General features: G+C 34.5%; 1 protein-coding gene across 3 annotated transcripts in view; it reads right to left on the bottom strand.

Annotated features, from left to right (window-relative positions):
• Positions 1–835: 835 nt before the first annotated feature.
• Positions 836–14,256, bottom strand: part of ATL2 (atlastin GTPase 2) — a 46,960-nt gene continuing 33,539 nt past the window's right edge. The window contains exons 5-14 of one of the 3 annotated variants that reach the window (XM_090281170.1): positions 12,901–12,951; positions 12,525–12,581; positions 11,019–11,111; positions 8,328–8,466; positions 7,406–7,533; positions 6,280–6,336; positions 5,234–5,305; positions 4,154–4,585; positions 2,621–2,635; positions 1,986–2,539 (exon numbers count right to left, since the gene is read on the bottom strand). In XM_090281170.1, coding sequence (XP_090137296.1) covers positions 2,432–2,539; positions 2,621–2,635; positions 4,154–4,585; positions 5,234–5,305; positions 6,280–6,336; positions 7,406–7,533; positions 8,328–8,466; positions 11,019–11,111; positions 12,525–12,581; positions 12,901–12,951 — 1,152 coding nt within the window. In that variant the 3' untranslated portion in view covers positions 1,986–2,431. Of the gene's footprint in view, positions 2,540–2,620; positions 2,636–4,153; positions 4,586–5,233; positions 5,306–6,279; positions 6,337–7,405; positions 7,534–8,327; positions 8,467–11,018; positions 11,112–12,524; positions 12,582–12,900; positions 12,952–14,256 lie in introns of all 3 variants that reach the window. The other 2 variants (XM_090281171.1, XM_090281172.1) reach the window with 2 other exon arrangements.

Here is a 14,256-nt window from a genome sequence, read left to right on the forward strand (position 1 = left end):
ATTATACCACAGAAAATATATTACACCGAAGTTATTTTCAGTCAACAGTTTTGAGTTTGTCTTTAATCCCTTTTATTGTTTCTTGCTTAACAATATGCAGAATCGTCCAGCTGAAACCAAAGTGCTTTCTTGAAATCCTTTAGCATATCATCTTTGGAGAAAATACACTCTTTCCAACAATACTAAGAAATCCAAAGGTCTAGATTTCACAATTCTTTGTTTAAAAAAAAAGCTATGTGTCTTTAATTTCATAAGAACTGCTATTATACAAGCTTTTTATTTTTTTCATTCATAAAAACAGTCCACAGCATTCATAAAACAGGGTGGTAGAAGAAATAAAGAGACACACTTTTCGGGTGGATTCTTTATGTTTAAGAATAGATGAGCTGGTAGCAATTTAATAGATGGAAACAAATACAATCCATACAAAACAAGAGTTGAAAGGGGGAGAAGAGAAAATACCAACCAAGGTCAATTTAGAGCTTTCAGGCATGCAACTCAATATCTGAATTTTCTTCACTTAAAAACCAAAGTTGGTGCTTTTACATGTTTATAAAGAGGCTACAAAAGTATTGCAAAAATGTTAGCCTTACATATACCACAAAAAAATAAAAAATAAAAATTAATAAATTCCCCAGCTACACCCAAGCTAATCACAAATTCTCCCTAACCAAGATAGACACAGAAAAATAACTTTTTACAAGTTTGGCTTCAAGGTACAGTGCCTTAGAGCTCTCACGTGAGTGTTTCCTGCTCATGCTCTTTTCAATATAAACAAGTATGATTTATGTAATGGAATACATACTTGAAGAACTCCTTAAAAAATAATCACAAGTTTAATTTATATATACAACAAATTTTTAATTATGTACTGAAAATAAATTACAGGAAATAACTTTAAAATGCAACAGAGGACAAAGTCACGATAAACATTCCCACTGAATTCCCTTGGGGGTGGGGGTGAGATTGCAGTGCTCAAGGAAGATAAATATCACAAATATATCAAAAACTTCAAAGAGTCTATGCATTCACACACTGACATGAGCCACAAACATTCCTTCACAGGGACTGTACTTATTAGCCTACCACAGAACCAGATTTTGCCATAAACTACAAAACTTTTAATACAAAATTGCTATTTATATATTTATAATTCATATACATGCCCTATCTGTGAGTTTAGAAAATAAAAGCTACACACTGTACACTCTTAACTCATAGCTGTAGGCAACATTTTTGGATGGAATTTCTCCCCCAATAAAATTAAGGGCATATTTTATGTACATGAAGGCTAAACTGCATGACAGTTCAGTTTCCCAGATATGCATCTCCTTTTAGGGCAGGTTTATAAATTTAAAAAGGCAAGACAAATGTACACCTCAGAATCACTTTCTTAGCTACAAGAGTTGTCATGTAATTTCTGTGAAGTTTCCGATACATGCATTTATGTAATACTGGTATTGAAGGCAGTAAAGCAATATATACTTTTAACGTAGTGGCTCAATAAAGGCTTCATTGTCATTCCAATCTGCTTCTTGATAGTGATTCATAACTTCTCTAAAAATTAAAATTCAACGGGACACTATTAGAGACTCTAAATAGATTTCTTAAAATATTTTCCCTGAAATATCCTTTTACATAAGACAAATTTCACTGACATTAGAGTAAGTAAAAAGGAAAAGAATTAAAAACATGGCACAAATGTGCATGATAAACTACTGCTCCTCAGCCAATCTCCATGCCTTAGGAGCCATGAACAGAATGCTTAAAAACAACAAACGATTTTCACTCTGTGGCAGCCATCTGTGAAGCCAGTTGTACTAAACTACTTCTACAGTTGATTGTAAACTTTGGTTTATTCGTATTTGAGTTCTCATTGTACAGCAAGCATGAAAAAGGGAGAGTGGAGTCCATGAGGAGATGGACGGTCAGTCTGTCTTTAACCGGGCATGATGCGACACCTGGTCAGTCAGGCCTGCTTTGATAGAGTTTGTTACAGACTGCCTTATGTTTTCCTCCATCAAATTATCACCCAGGGGCTTCAATACCTGTGGTATGAGAAATGTGCAAAACAAATAAAAACATGAGGTAAAAAAACCAGTTACATATAAAAATAGATATAAAAATTCAATTCAAAGCAATGAAGAAAATAACCAGGAATGTGGGAAATAAAAAGATGGTTCTCCCAAAAAAAAGCTATGATGCTACAAATAATGCAGTTAGACACTTTAAAATGCAACAGAAACCACTTTCCTCTTAGTCAAACCATTTACAATTCCTATGAGATGGATGTGCAATTCCATACCCTATGTGCAGCATCAAATCTGGTATGTACACAGCATTTACGCAGACCGGCCCAGACGGTCCTGCTTACTGTCCTACATGTATGAGTGTGAACACTTCAGAGAGAGAAAAAAGTTTAAAATACTGTCTAGTTTTTCTTCTTGTTACAGTTGGAGGACAGTCTCTGTCGTTGTGCTGACGAAAGAGCACGATGAACCGTTCGACGTCTAGTAACTTCAAACAGTTTGGAAAACACCTAAAACATGGAGTGATGTGTTAGGAGAATGACTCAGAGAGTTTAAGACTACAAGAATTTGAGACTTTGTGGGTTTCTCACCTTCCTGGGACTCCTCTGAAGCAAAAGAAAGAGAAATGCAAAAAAAAATTTAGACAAGGTTTGTTGACACAGCACAGACCTTCTCTGACTAGTGACCACCTTACCTCAACTACACTGAAACTATTTCAGACACCAGATTCTTCCATTTAACTGTTTTGTAATAATGGCACCTCTAAAATCCCAGAATCAGTGCTGTACAGAGGATGACTGGTTTTCAAAAGAAGACATTGTACAATTATTGAAATTCATGTTGCAGAAAATTAGCAATGGTACAAAATTTTTAAGTGGATAATACTTTTTTAAAAAGTGAGGTTGAAATAGCTTTTAATCCATCTTCTATTAGAAGGTACCAAAGGAGTGTGAGATTTTTGAGATAAAAATTTAAATTTAACAAATATCCAAAAACAAGCTTCCAAATCAGATCTGAATAAAAGTGAGCATTTCGCTAAAGAATAAATACAAAATTCAAATTAATATAGTGGGTCACTTTATAAAATAATGACATTATTACAAGAAAAGTCAACATCCTACTGAACTTCCAAACTTTCTACAAAAAGTGGTTTGCTTCTTCAGTCTTCGAATTTAAAGCCAAAACCAACATGGACCTGCATATTCTAGATCTTCAAATAAGCCCAATACTTCAATGGCCCCAAAATGGTATCTGAAAATGCCTATTTTACTGTCCATCAGTAATAACTGTAGCTTTCATTCTGGTCCTTGACTTGATGCTCAGGTATTTCATGATGATCATTTAAATGACAACATCCTTAAGCAGAATTTTCTGTACACAGGCAATTGCAACACACTGCTGGCCAAGACACAGCATGGCTTTCCTTAGTAGATACTTGTCAGGCTCGACTTTGATTTCTGGTTTGAAGTAAAAAAATTATGTGAATTCTGGTTGAATTAAAGGTTATGACTAAGAGTTGGTTCTCTATAGTGCTTTGCTTTGTTCATTAGTATTTCCATAATACACAAGTCAAACAAAGTTTTTTGGTGTAAGAAATCCCTATGGATTGTTCCTTGTAGTACATCAGTAAATCACTACTATCTTCATGGGAGACAATGAAGACCTGAATACCATCTACTATTTTTCCTGGAATACAAGCATGCATTGCTACTTGACAATATTAGTAAGAAACTGTTCTTGCTTTCCTAAGGCGCTGAACTTCCAAATCTCTTTTCCTTACCTCCATAAGTCTTTCACCGATTATGTTTTCTTTTCTCAAAGGAAGAAATGCTTAGACTTGCCCTGCCCACTGTTTGGTAGAGTTGGGTCTATGATTAAGAATCTGTCCAAAGGATATTAGAGATTTAAACTAACCAAAACACTCTATATATATAGTTACGACTTTAAGGGAAAAAACACTCTCCTGTTCACACTTTATATTCAGAATATACATTCAAACAAAACAGAAAAATCCTTTGACAGTGCTCATATAAAGGAAAAGTAGGTGTGCAAATATTGTGTGGGGAGGAGGGGAGTCACAGGGATAAGATTAGTCAATGAAAAACAAAAAGATAGATACCAACCTGTTCCCACAGTATTTCAGCAATCTGATCAATCATTGTTCCAATTTCTCTGAACTCCCCAGAGTATTTAACATATGCCCAAGTACAAAGAGATGTCAGTGCCAACCCCATGACCAGGTTACACAAGACGGCTATAGAGGTTAGGCCAATGAATCCAGTCAGTCCTGAGATTATATACATAGCAAACATGACCGCAAACAGTGTGGCAGGGGTACGAGCAGCATAGAAGATATTTTTCCCATCGTTGTGCTTTATAAAATTTGCATAGGTTTCTTCGATTTCGGCCTCAAGCTGGTCCTGATAACGTCGGCAGAATTCATCTCCACCCATTTTCTTTACTGAACGAAACTGTTTAATCGCCACTTCCTTAAGATCCAGGTGTTTTCTCTCCAAATCTGAAGGTGCAATGTAAGGCTTGTCCCCACCACATACCTGTACAGACACAATTACAGTATGACAGATTACAGGGTAGGACTGACACTTGAAAGTTCCCTTCTCATAGTGTTTAGTCTCAAAAAGTCACACCACCTACATGATTCAGTTTTAAACTTGTTCGTAATACCTCAGCACAGAAGCATAGCCTATTTATGTATAACCTATATGTTTAACTGACTCAGGCAAAATAAGTTGTCCAAATATGACAAATGTAAGTAAAGGCCAAAAAATTACACTGCAATCTGTACCTGACTTCTCTTGACCACCAATATACCATGAAAGTGCAAAAGACTGCTGGCAAGAGAGTGGGTAAAAGATAATCAATAAAAAAGGTACTTTAATGTTCAAGTAGCATAGATATTGCTACTGGCCTTAAGCTAAAATTAATTATATCAGAAGCTACTAATAAAGAGCACCTGAATCAGGGGTCAGAAAATATTTCAGTACAGTTTGTATAAAAACTTATTCCCCATATTCTGTACACTATGTGAATTATTTTCTTAGTTTACTTCCAGCAGAGATGATAAAAGGTAATTAAGAAATAATCTAACATAACAATACATAAGGAGTACAAATTATTTCTATTATTTTAAATAATAAAAACCTATCTCATTCTAGTATCAAATTTAAACTTTAGTTACAAACCTGTTCCATACTTTTGCCATAAATCTCTCTTGCTCCTGCCACTGCAGCGAGATTATTAGCTTCAGCTGTTGCCTAAAAAGTAAAATAATATGTGCCAATTTTATGCAAAAAAAACCTGATGATTCTATAAATTCTGATTAACACAGTAAGTTATATACAATGAACAAGTCTGAAAATGAACCACAGAAAATATTACCAACTTCCAATTTTCCTTTTCAATGGAAGGGAACACTAGTATAAAGGATATAGTAATTTTTTTCTACTAGGACTGCCTGCCTAATTTTGTTTTGCTTAGGTTTGTTAAAATGGGTTTATAGAAAATACCACATATGCTCAGGAAATTAAAGAGAATTAAATAGATACAACCCTAAAATGTGTCAAGTCCCCAAATGTAAAAATAAAGTATTACTCATATAGTTCTCTATCATAATCAGTATTACACAAGAGACATTTTTAAATGCATAGCATTACTTATTGGGTGAGTTTTGAGAAAACACTGTTTAACCCACTATAAAACTGAGAAATGGCCCATGGTAGCATTAGAAGCAGCTTTAAATCATTAATACAAAGAGGAAATAAGCTTTATTTCAAAGAACATTCACTGTCAAAGATTAAGAGATTTGGAAACGCCTGGTTCCGAGAGGCCCATTTTAAGCTATCTCTTGCAACAGAAATTCTCCTATACTTTCTGATCAACTGAAGAGACGGTACTGAGGACTCTTATTTCTGGTGGCCTATGTGTGGGCAAGGTCTGCAATCTGTAGTTACAAAAAAAAAATCATATAAAAACTTCAGGACCCAGTGCACAGATAATGTGTTGTAGGATTGTGCACCTGAAACCTATATAATTTTGTTAACCATTGTCACCCCAATATATTCAATAAAAAGAAAGAAAAAACAAAACTTCAGGAGCCATGACATGTATTGCCTTAACTATCTAAAATTTATGTGCATGCAAAGAAGCACCACCCTATTTCGAGCCTTTATCTCTAAAGCAAAGATTTTTTTCTCCTTCATCAATACATAAATGTACAACACACACACACCTGAAGCATGGACTTTGGATGTGGAAGTTCCTCTCCTTGATAAATTTTAATGTAAGCCTAAAAATACAGAAGACTCATTATATTAGTAAATTATGCAATTTGGCTCTACAATCTCAAAAAAAAATTATTAAATATAAAAATGATTCACACTATTAAAAGGAAAATGTAGGCTTTAAAAATCATCTCCACATTAACCCTATGCTCAACATTATTAAATACATATGCTGCTAAATAATATCCTAGAGAAATATTTCTAAATATAATTCTAATTTACATTAAAGTTTCATTTCATATTTTAAAGTTATATATAAAATAGCATTCACTTTATGAAAAGAAATCCATAATTCTCCCCTACTGCCAATGTTTCAACTAAATATCTTATAAAACATTATAAATCAGTATTTTACTTTGACCAGCCCTAAATATATTTCATTTTAAGAAAAAGAATTACAAATTGTGATTTAAAAGTAAGGCAAGATTTAAGTTTTACCAAGTCCATATAGGAATCTTTCATCTCAACTTTCTACAGACTCTAAATTAATTTCATAACTAAATAAAGGTAATATACATAAAAATGATCAAGAGTCCATAAAATGTCCACAAATACACTCTAAGTTAACTGTTTTCCCTCTACCTATCCTTAACTACTATGAATAAATACAACCTTCTACAACGGTCTTGCTTTGACAATCAAGCAATAAAGAAAACAGCAGAGAGAAAAAATCTATCAATAATTTACTTAAGCTCAAAAACCAGTTTTAATACTTGCAGCTGCTCTTATCAAGTCCTCAGAACTCTGGAGAAGACTTTTGTGAGCACTCAAGAATTATGTTCCCGATTCCTATTAGAGTGCTGTTATAATAATATAGTGCGTGGCTCTTGTCTCTGTGTCAGAGCTGGAGAACAAGTAGGATAATTCTGTAACAAAATCACTGTCTAGAAGATACAAGTTGACTGCTACAATCTTAAATACCCTTAAATATTGATACACCCAATTTAAGGCAGATAAATAAATTATGTTACTCTTTTGTTTTAAAATAAAGATATTTCTTGTAAATATAGATGAGTTTTAAGTCAGCTACATTTCTAATTTAAACAAAGTTACTTAATGTAAGAGTTTTCCTACCTTAAAGTATTCTACAAGAGCTCTACAAGTGACTTTAGATCCACTTATCTCTTTTTCTACCAAATTTTCAGGGGCAAGCAGCAATGGAACCAGATTTCGAAGCTCTCGTTTAAAGTCTTCATCAATATCTAATGGACATAAAATTAGTCAACGTATTAGTCCAAAAAAAGTGATGAAATCCCCATTCCTAAGAGTTCATAAAATTCTGCTTCATGAAATAAGAGTTCACAGTATCTATTACTTAAGTAGATGCATTTTAAAAACTCATCCAAACATGTCATTATCTCCTAAAAATAAATATAATCCTCCCTCTTCCCTTCATCCTCCCCATGACTTCTTTCAGCTCAAATAATAAATAAAATTGTGGACTACCCATGCAAATCCCACATTAAGTATTAATAAAATATCCCTTTCAGAAGGCAAGTAATCTACAAAACTGTATTAAAATTTAATATTAGATTTTTTTTCAGCCATACACTAAAAGTTTCATCAATCTTCAAGCCTTTTACCATCATTCTCAAAATAATCCAAAAAGAACACAAAAAAATTATACACAAAAAAATTATATTATCACCCCTAAAACAGAAAGGCTTAAATCTGATTGCAGCAATATAATACACTGATAAAGCTTTTTCGCAGAAAGTAACCAGATGAAATACTGAAATGTTTTTAGCCTTCAGAATTTTTAAGACATCGGTGCTGAGCAACAAACAGACCACATTATAAAATGTTAATCAATATGCTAGCTGTTTGCAAAAAACAATCGGAAGCTAGAAAGACCACACAGCGCATTGTAATCACATAATGTCATCAAGATGCCCTCCAGTATAGACACAAACTTTAAGGAACCAAGTTGTTTTTTTTTTTAACTTTCAGCCCCTAAAAAATAAGTTCTGAATTTAGCAAGAATGGGAATTCCCACCTTTCAATCTCCCATCAAAACTAGGATTAGTTGCAACTTTAAGACCAGGATGTGGTAAAAGGAAGCAACCAAGATTTGAGAAACAACTGTGAATGTGCTTCCTTACATTCTGTAGCTCTTCATGCTGGTTTTGTTTTACCTGGGGGCAGAAGGAGACAGAGTGAAGGTGCAGACAGGAGAAAAAAATTTTAAAGAAAACACACACATACGCACATGCATGCACACTTAACTCAGATGCTATTCCAGATAGGTGTTTGACAATATAAAATCTTACTGAAGACCCATTTCTGACCACTTTGGTAAGATCCCACATTATCTTAAACCAGAAAAGATGTTTTTTCCCTATGTTTGCTGCCAAAGATATGAAAAAATTAGTAATTAATCACGTCTAACACCAGAATAACAAGTCAGGGTTGTGATTTACAAATCAAGTAACAAATTAAGAATTTGCCTTTAAAAAGTACTTATAATGGCAAAAGGAAAATCAAAGTATTAATCTGCCTACAAATAAAAAGGTTGGCCCCTGAGCAAAATAACAGCTAAGGTGGACCGCTCCAGTGCAGTCCACAAAGAACCTTAGAAATGTGTTAGGATTTCAGCACTCACTCCCAATGATGGTGATTAATGCTAGTTAAGTGTTTGGGGAAGAGAGATTGTTATGTATTTCCTGGAAGAAAACCTTAACTTCCGATTTTTAATAATTACTTATCCCAATGTAATTCATATACTCTACCAAAGACTATTCTCAAAAATCATTCTAAAAAACATACAAAAAATACACCCTTCATAATCAACCTGGAAACTGCCTAAATCTCCATTTAGACTAGAATTAAAAAATCATTATCTATTCATACAATGGAGTACTGCATAGCAGTGAGAATAAATGAACCAAACTACATGCAACAATATGGATTAATCTCAGAAACATAATACAGGACAAAAGAAGCTAGACACAAACAAATACATATGTTTCCTTTCATAAAAAGTACAAAAACAAAGAAAGCCTGTTCAGAGGTCAGGACAACAGTAGAGGGCTGGGTGGGGGTGGTCAGCAGATGGAGGTGGGTATTTCTGGAAGCTGGTCATTTGGCTATGTTTAAATTGTACAAATTCATCAAACTGCACACTAAAAATCTGAGCACTTTCCTATATTACTTCAGTAAGACATTAAAAATCCTGTTGTCTTGAAGTGCGTAGTTCCGAGTTTAGGTAGTATGCCTAATGTGCTGTGTTCATTCCTTCTGAACAACAGTAGGGTCTGAAAATGCCTTTCAAATACTCCAAGATTGAGGAATTGGTTTTAATCTTATTTTAGGAATAAGAAAACTATATTGTACTCGAAGTTTTTGACTGCAGTTGAGAAACTAAATGCGTCATCACATAGGCAAAGAAAATTGTATTAACCAAAAGAGAGAACTCTCCTACTTATGAATAATGGGACCTTTACGTATCTTTTGTGTATATGAGTGGATGGGCAGTATCTGACCTGAGGGTTTCCCGAGCAATTCCATGGGAATAAAGGATCATGTTTGTAAGATTATTTTCCAGGAATACCTTGGTGTGGTATATGGCATGGACCAAGAGTCTGGATATTTGGGTCCATTTATTAATAATCAATTAAGTGACCAAAGGCAAGTCACTTTTATAGGTTTCAGTTTTGTTATATATAATTTTTTAAAAATTTTTTAAATAAAAAGGCTGAACTAGATGATATCTGAAATCCCTTTTCTAGCTCTATATGCTGTCTATGAGACAGTATTCCTTGGAGAGAGGATCTGACATCTTCTGTGCTCAATGAATGTACATTATATGAGGGGAACCCAGAAAACCCAGCATTATCTTCTAGAGGGTGGGGCCCCTATAGTACAGGCCTCCCCGCTAGGTAAGTGTTCTAGGAACCCATCTGTATCAGTGTACCAGCTGGCCTTGTTGTGAGAGGCTGTGTTTGGCTTCACTGAATTTTTTTTGAAGACTTTTTCTACATGTTTGCCCATTCATGATGGGTGATTTATGAGCGCACCTGCCTACACTATGCTGAGTGTTCAGCAGTTTTTGACCAAAAATGGCACGACCCCCCCCATGCCCCTCCCTTCCTATTCACCTGATCTCACTCCCAAGAGACTTTTTTTTTGTTTGTTTCCCTGGATGAAAAAAGTCCTCAAAGGTGGAAGAAGTGAAACAAAAAATGGCAGAAGCACTAAAGGGCATCAAAATGGACAAGTTCAAAAACTTTGAGCAGTGAAAAAAATGCCTCAATAGGTATATTACATCAAATGGAGACTACTTTGAAGGTGACTGAAGTTTAAACATGTAAGAATAAATACACATTTTTCCAATAAACAAATTCCACTTTTGCAGTGGTCCACCTCAATGTTCAGAAGCTCAGCTGGGCCAGAGAGGGACATGTATGCTACCTCAGTAGGCCAAAAAGTTAGTCTCCTTCAAACTTTTACCCTTTGAATATTGATTCACTGAGGGGGGCAGGTGACTATGACAAGAAATATTTGTTCCTTAATTTCTACCTGTGGTCACTGTCCTCTTTTCATAAATTCCATATGGATGGGCTAAGCTGGGATACTCAGTTTATTCCAATGACACCTAGAGATCATCAGTCTAAGCAGCAGTTCAGGCAGCCCACTCCTTCACCTGGTTTGGCGCTCATGCTCTCCTCTCTAAGAAATAGGGGCTCACCTGTAATCTCTTCTCAAGAAATTGTTTTCCACCTTCCAAACCATATGAATGTTCATAAGGATAACTCCAATCTCGAATCAAAAACATTAATGTCTATACACAGGGAAAAAAAGAAGTAATTTCTTACAAAATGTTACCAAAAGTATCACTAACAATCGAAGTCTCCCTTATCCCCCTAAACAATCCTTATCAAAAGTTATAGTTAACAAAATAATTAATACTATTCATAGGTATAGCAAGGACCTTTCTAAACCAACATTCCCAGCCCCTATTCCAAGCAATTGCCTCCATGTTAGAACCTGGCTATATACAAAGAGTCGCACAATCAATAAATAGTACAGGACTTTTAAAATGAGCAAAAGGCATATCACAACATATAGGTCATAATATGTAAGTCAAGGCTGTTTAACTAGAAGACCAGCTAATCTAATTCTAGACTAACTAATTCTTTTCACAGAAATTTTTATTCATATATGCTTAGGTTTCTCAACCTCAACACTATTGACATTTGCGGCCAGATAATTCTTAGTTGTGCGTGGCTTTCCTGTGCACTATAGGATGTTGAAGAGCATCTCTGGCCTCTATGAACTAGATACCAAGAGCATTAACCTCCCCCTCAAAATGTGACAACTGAAAATGTCTCCAGACACTGGCAGATGTCCCGCTGGTGGCAAAATTACTCCAGTTCGGAAAAAAGAAACACACCAACTAGAGCGTATTTCATCCATATACACAAAATGAAGCTATAACCTGTCCATATATTTCATAAAAGTGGTCACTTGAGCCAGACAAGGCTGAGTCAGAACCAGTGTAAACCCACTAAGAATCACCAGTGATGTCAGCACACAGGAAGGACTTCACACAGTAGGAGCAAGCAGGGTGGGGTCCTTCTCACCTACGTAACACACCTGACCAAACAGTACTAATGTCAACAGATAAATTAGCTATGGGTTTACTTAACCTCTAATGAAAGGACTCCACAGAAGTAAGCGAAGCAAATGCTTCTAAAATAACTCAACCCTGGTTATTTTCTGCCTTAATATTCTGTACCTAGCATTTAAAAAGCATAACATTATAGGAGTTGGAGGTGGGGGGTGGGGGAGTATAATAAATTGTATATGAAACCAAAATAAAGAATACTAAGACTAACCTCAACTTGTGATATACCACACAAAACAAAACTATAATATTCTGTAATAGTTTATCAAGTTAAAAGAAACCATGATAAGTTTTGGAATTAATATCTAATTAAGAGAAACATTAACCTCTTAATCTAATTAAAAGTATTAAGAATCAATCTATAGTCATTTGTTCTATTTCCTATCCAGTTAGCCTACTACTGATGAGTTGGTGGTAATATTACTATAAATTAGTATCAATTCTGCTGAGTCTATTGCTAAATATGAGTTTGTTGTAATGTCCTCACATTTTCAGAGTTATAAGATGAGGTGCCTTGATAACTGTTCATAGACAACTTTTAGAAAAAATAATAAAATATTTATTTACCTGAAATGGTTTCTGGTAGATTTCTTCCATTGCAAGTCTACCGTACTCTGTAAATAACTATTAAATCAAGTTATTTAAAATAATGCCTCCAAAGAGATTGAAAGAAGACATCTGTCAAGTTGTTCTATATCAGACCACTAGATGTCAAAGCCTTTAAAATCATCTGAAAGTCCAGCATTTAATTTTCTAACAGACTAGGTATATATTAAAATTTAAATAAAAAAGTTTAACGAATAGGAAGTCAGGAAGTTGTACATCAGTTTAGCCATGCAGTATTCAATCTTCTTACATTGCTATAAGCTTCTAGGGGTTAAATCACAATAAAGTAGAAATTAAATTTTCAATGCTTGGCATACATCCTTTAAGATATACGTACTTGCAAGTGCTGAAGATCATCTTCTTGAATATTCTGAGACAAATTATATACCTGTTAAAACAAAATTTTATTTTTATTAGTGTTTTATTTTGAACACCCAGCTGTGTTTAGCTTTACTTGTGGAAATGAAGGCTATTTCGTACCTCACACAAATGAATCACTTAGCCACTATCTTATCAAGTGGTACATGAGGAGAATATTCTCTTTCTTCCTAATAGGACAAAACATTAAGAGGGAAGCAGTGGTGATAAATTAAAAATCATGAATACATGCATAAGGGGCCTAAAAAATGGCAGACAATTTTTTTAAGTGTATTATATAGTAAGTTTCTTTTTCTCCCTCCCAAAGTTATTTTAATGTTATGAAATGGTCTGTTTTTGTTGTTTTGTTTTGTTTTTTAAGTAAAGAAGGTTTTCACAATTATTTTCTAAGTCAACAGAAGTGAGGGGCATGGCTCTACAAAGATAAAATTCCTCCCTGATACAATCATAGTACATAGTTTATAGTTATTCGGTGGGTGTTCCAACTGCCATCAATTCTAATACGGTTCTCTTTTTACTTAAGTAAACTCAACTGTCTAAATAATTTAACATGAAAATTTTACCAGTCTGTGGTAAATAAAAATGAAATAACAGTAGGTGGCACTCTTGCCCTTTCTAAAATTTTTAGAAGGCTTTCCAAGGCACATAGACCAAAGCTCATAATGGAAGGTCTAAGTACACTCAAGGAAGAAAAACTGGAGAAAAGACTCACTAGGTCCAGTCCTTCTAACTCACCTTGTTAGGCTACCAAAGCAAAAAAAAAAAAAAGAAAAAATGGATGTCCACAGATGTCACATCTGCTAAGAAATAACTTATGTCTAAGAAAATAGGGTTACTCCAAAGACAGACAGAACAATTTGTTCTAACAGCAACTGATAAACTAGCTGAATCACTTGGAGGTCAAAAATATAAACAACCCTAGATGGGTAGGCTCAGCTGGTTGGAGCATCATCCCACACACCAAAAGGTTGTAGGTTCAATTTCCAGTCAGGGCACATATTAGGTTCAGTTGGGGCACATATGGGAGGCAATCAATCAATGCTTGTTTCTCTTTCAAATCAATAAACACATCTTCTGGTGAGTATTTTTTAAAATATATATATATATCACCAATATAGTCAGCAAAATTAAAATAATATTCTCAGCTGACTAACTCTAGAGCTCTTAAAAAGTAATTAATGACCGAGGTAATTAAACTCTAGATTTAACCTTAAAACTGAAAGCATTATCAAACTATTTTTACTCATATGGACTTTAGATAAAAGGTCCAGATCCTTTCATTATCAGAGCCAGGGTACAAATAGCAATGAGAAAG

The sequence above is a fragment of the Furipterus horrens genome, unplaced genomic scaffold, assembly GCF_987537825.1.
Source record: "Furipterus horrens unplaced genomic scaffold, mFurHor1.1.pri manual_scaffold_6, whole genome shotgun sequence".
Classification (NCBI taxonomy): Eukaryota; Metazoa; Chordata; class Mammalia; order Chiroptera; family Furipteridae; genus Furipterus; species Furipterus horrens.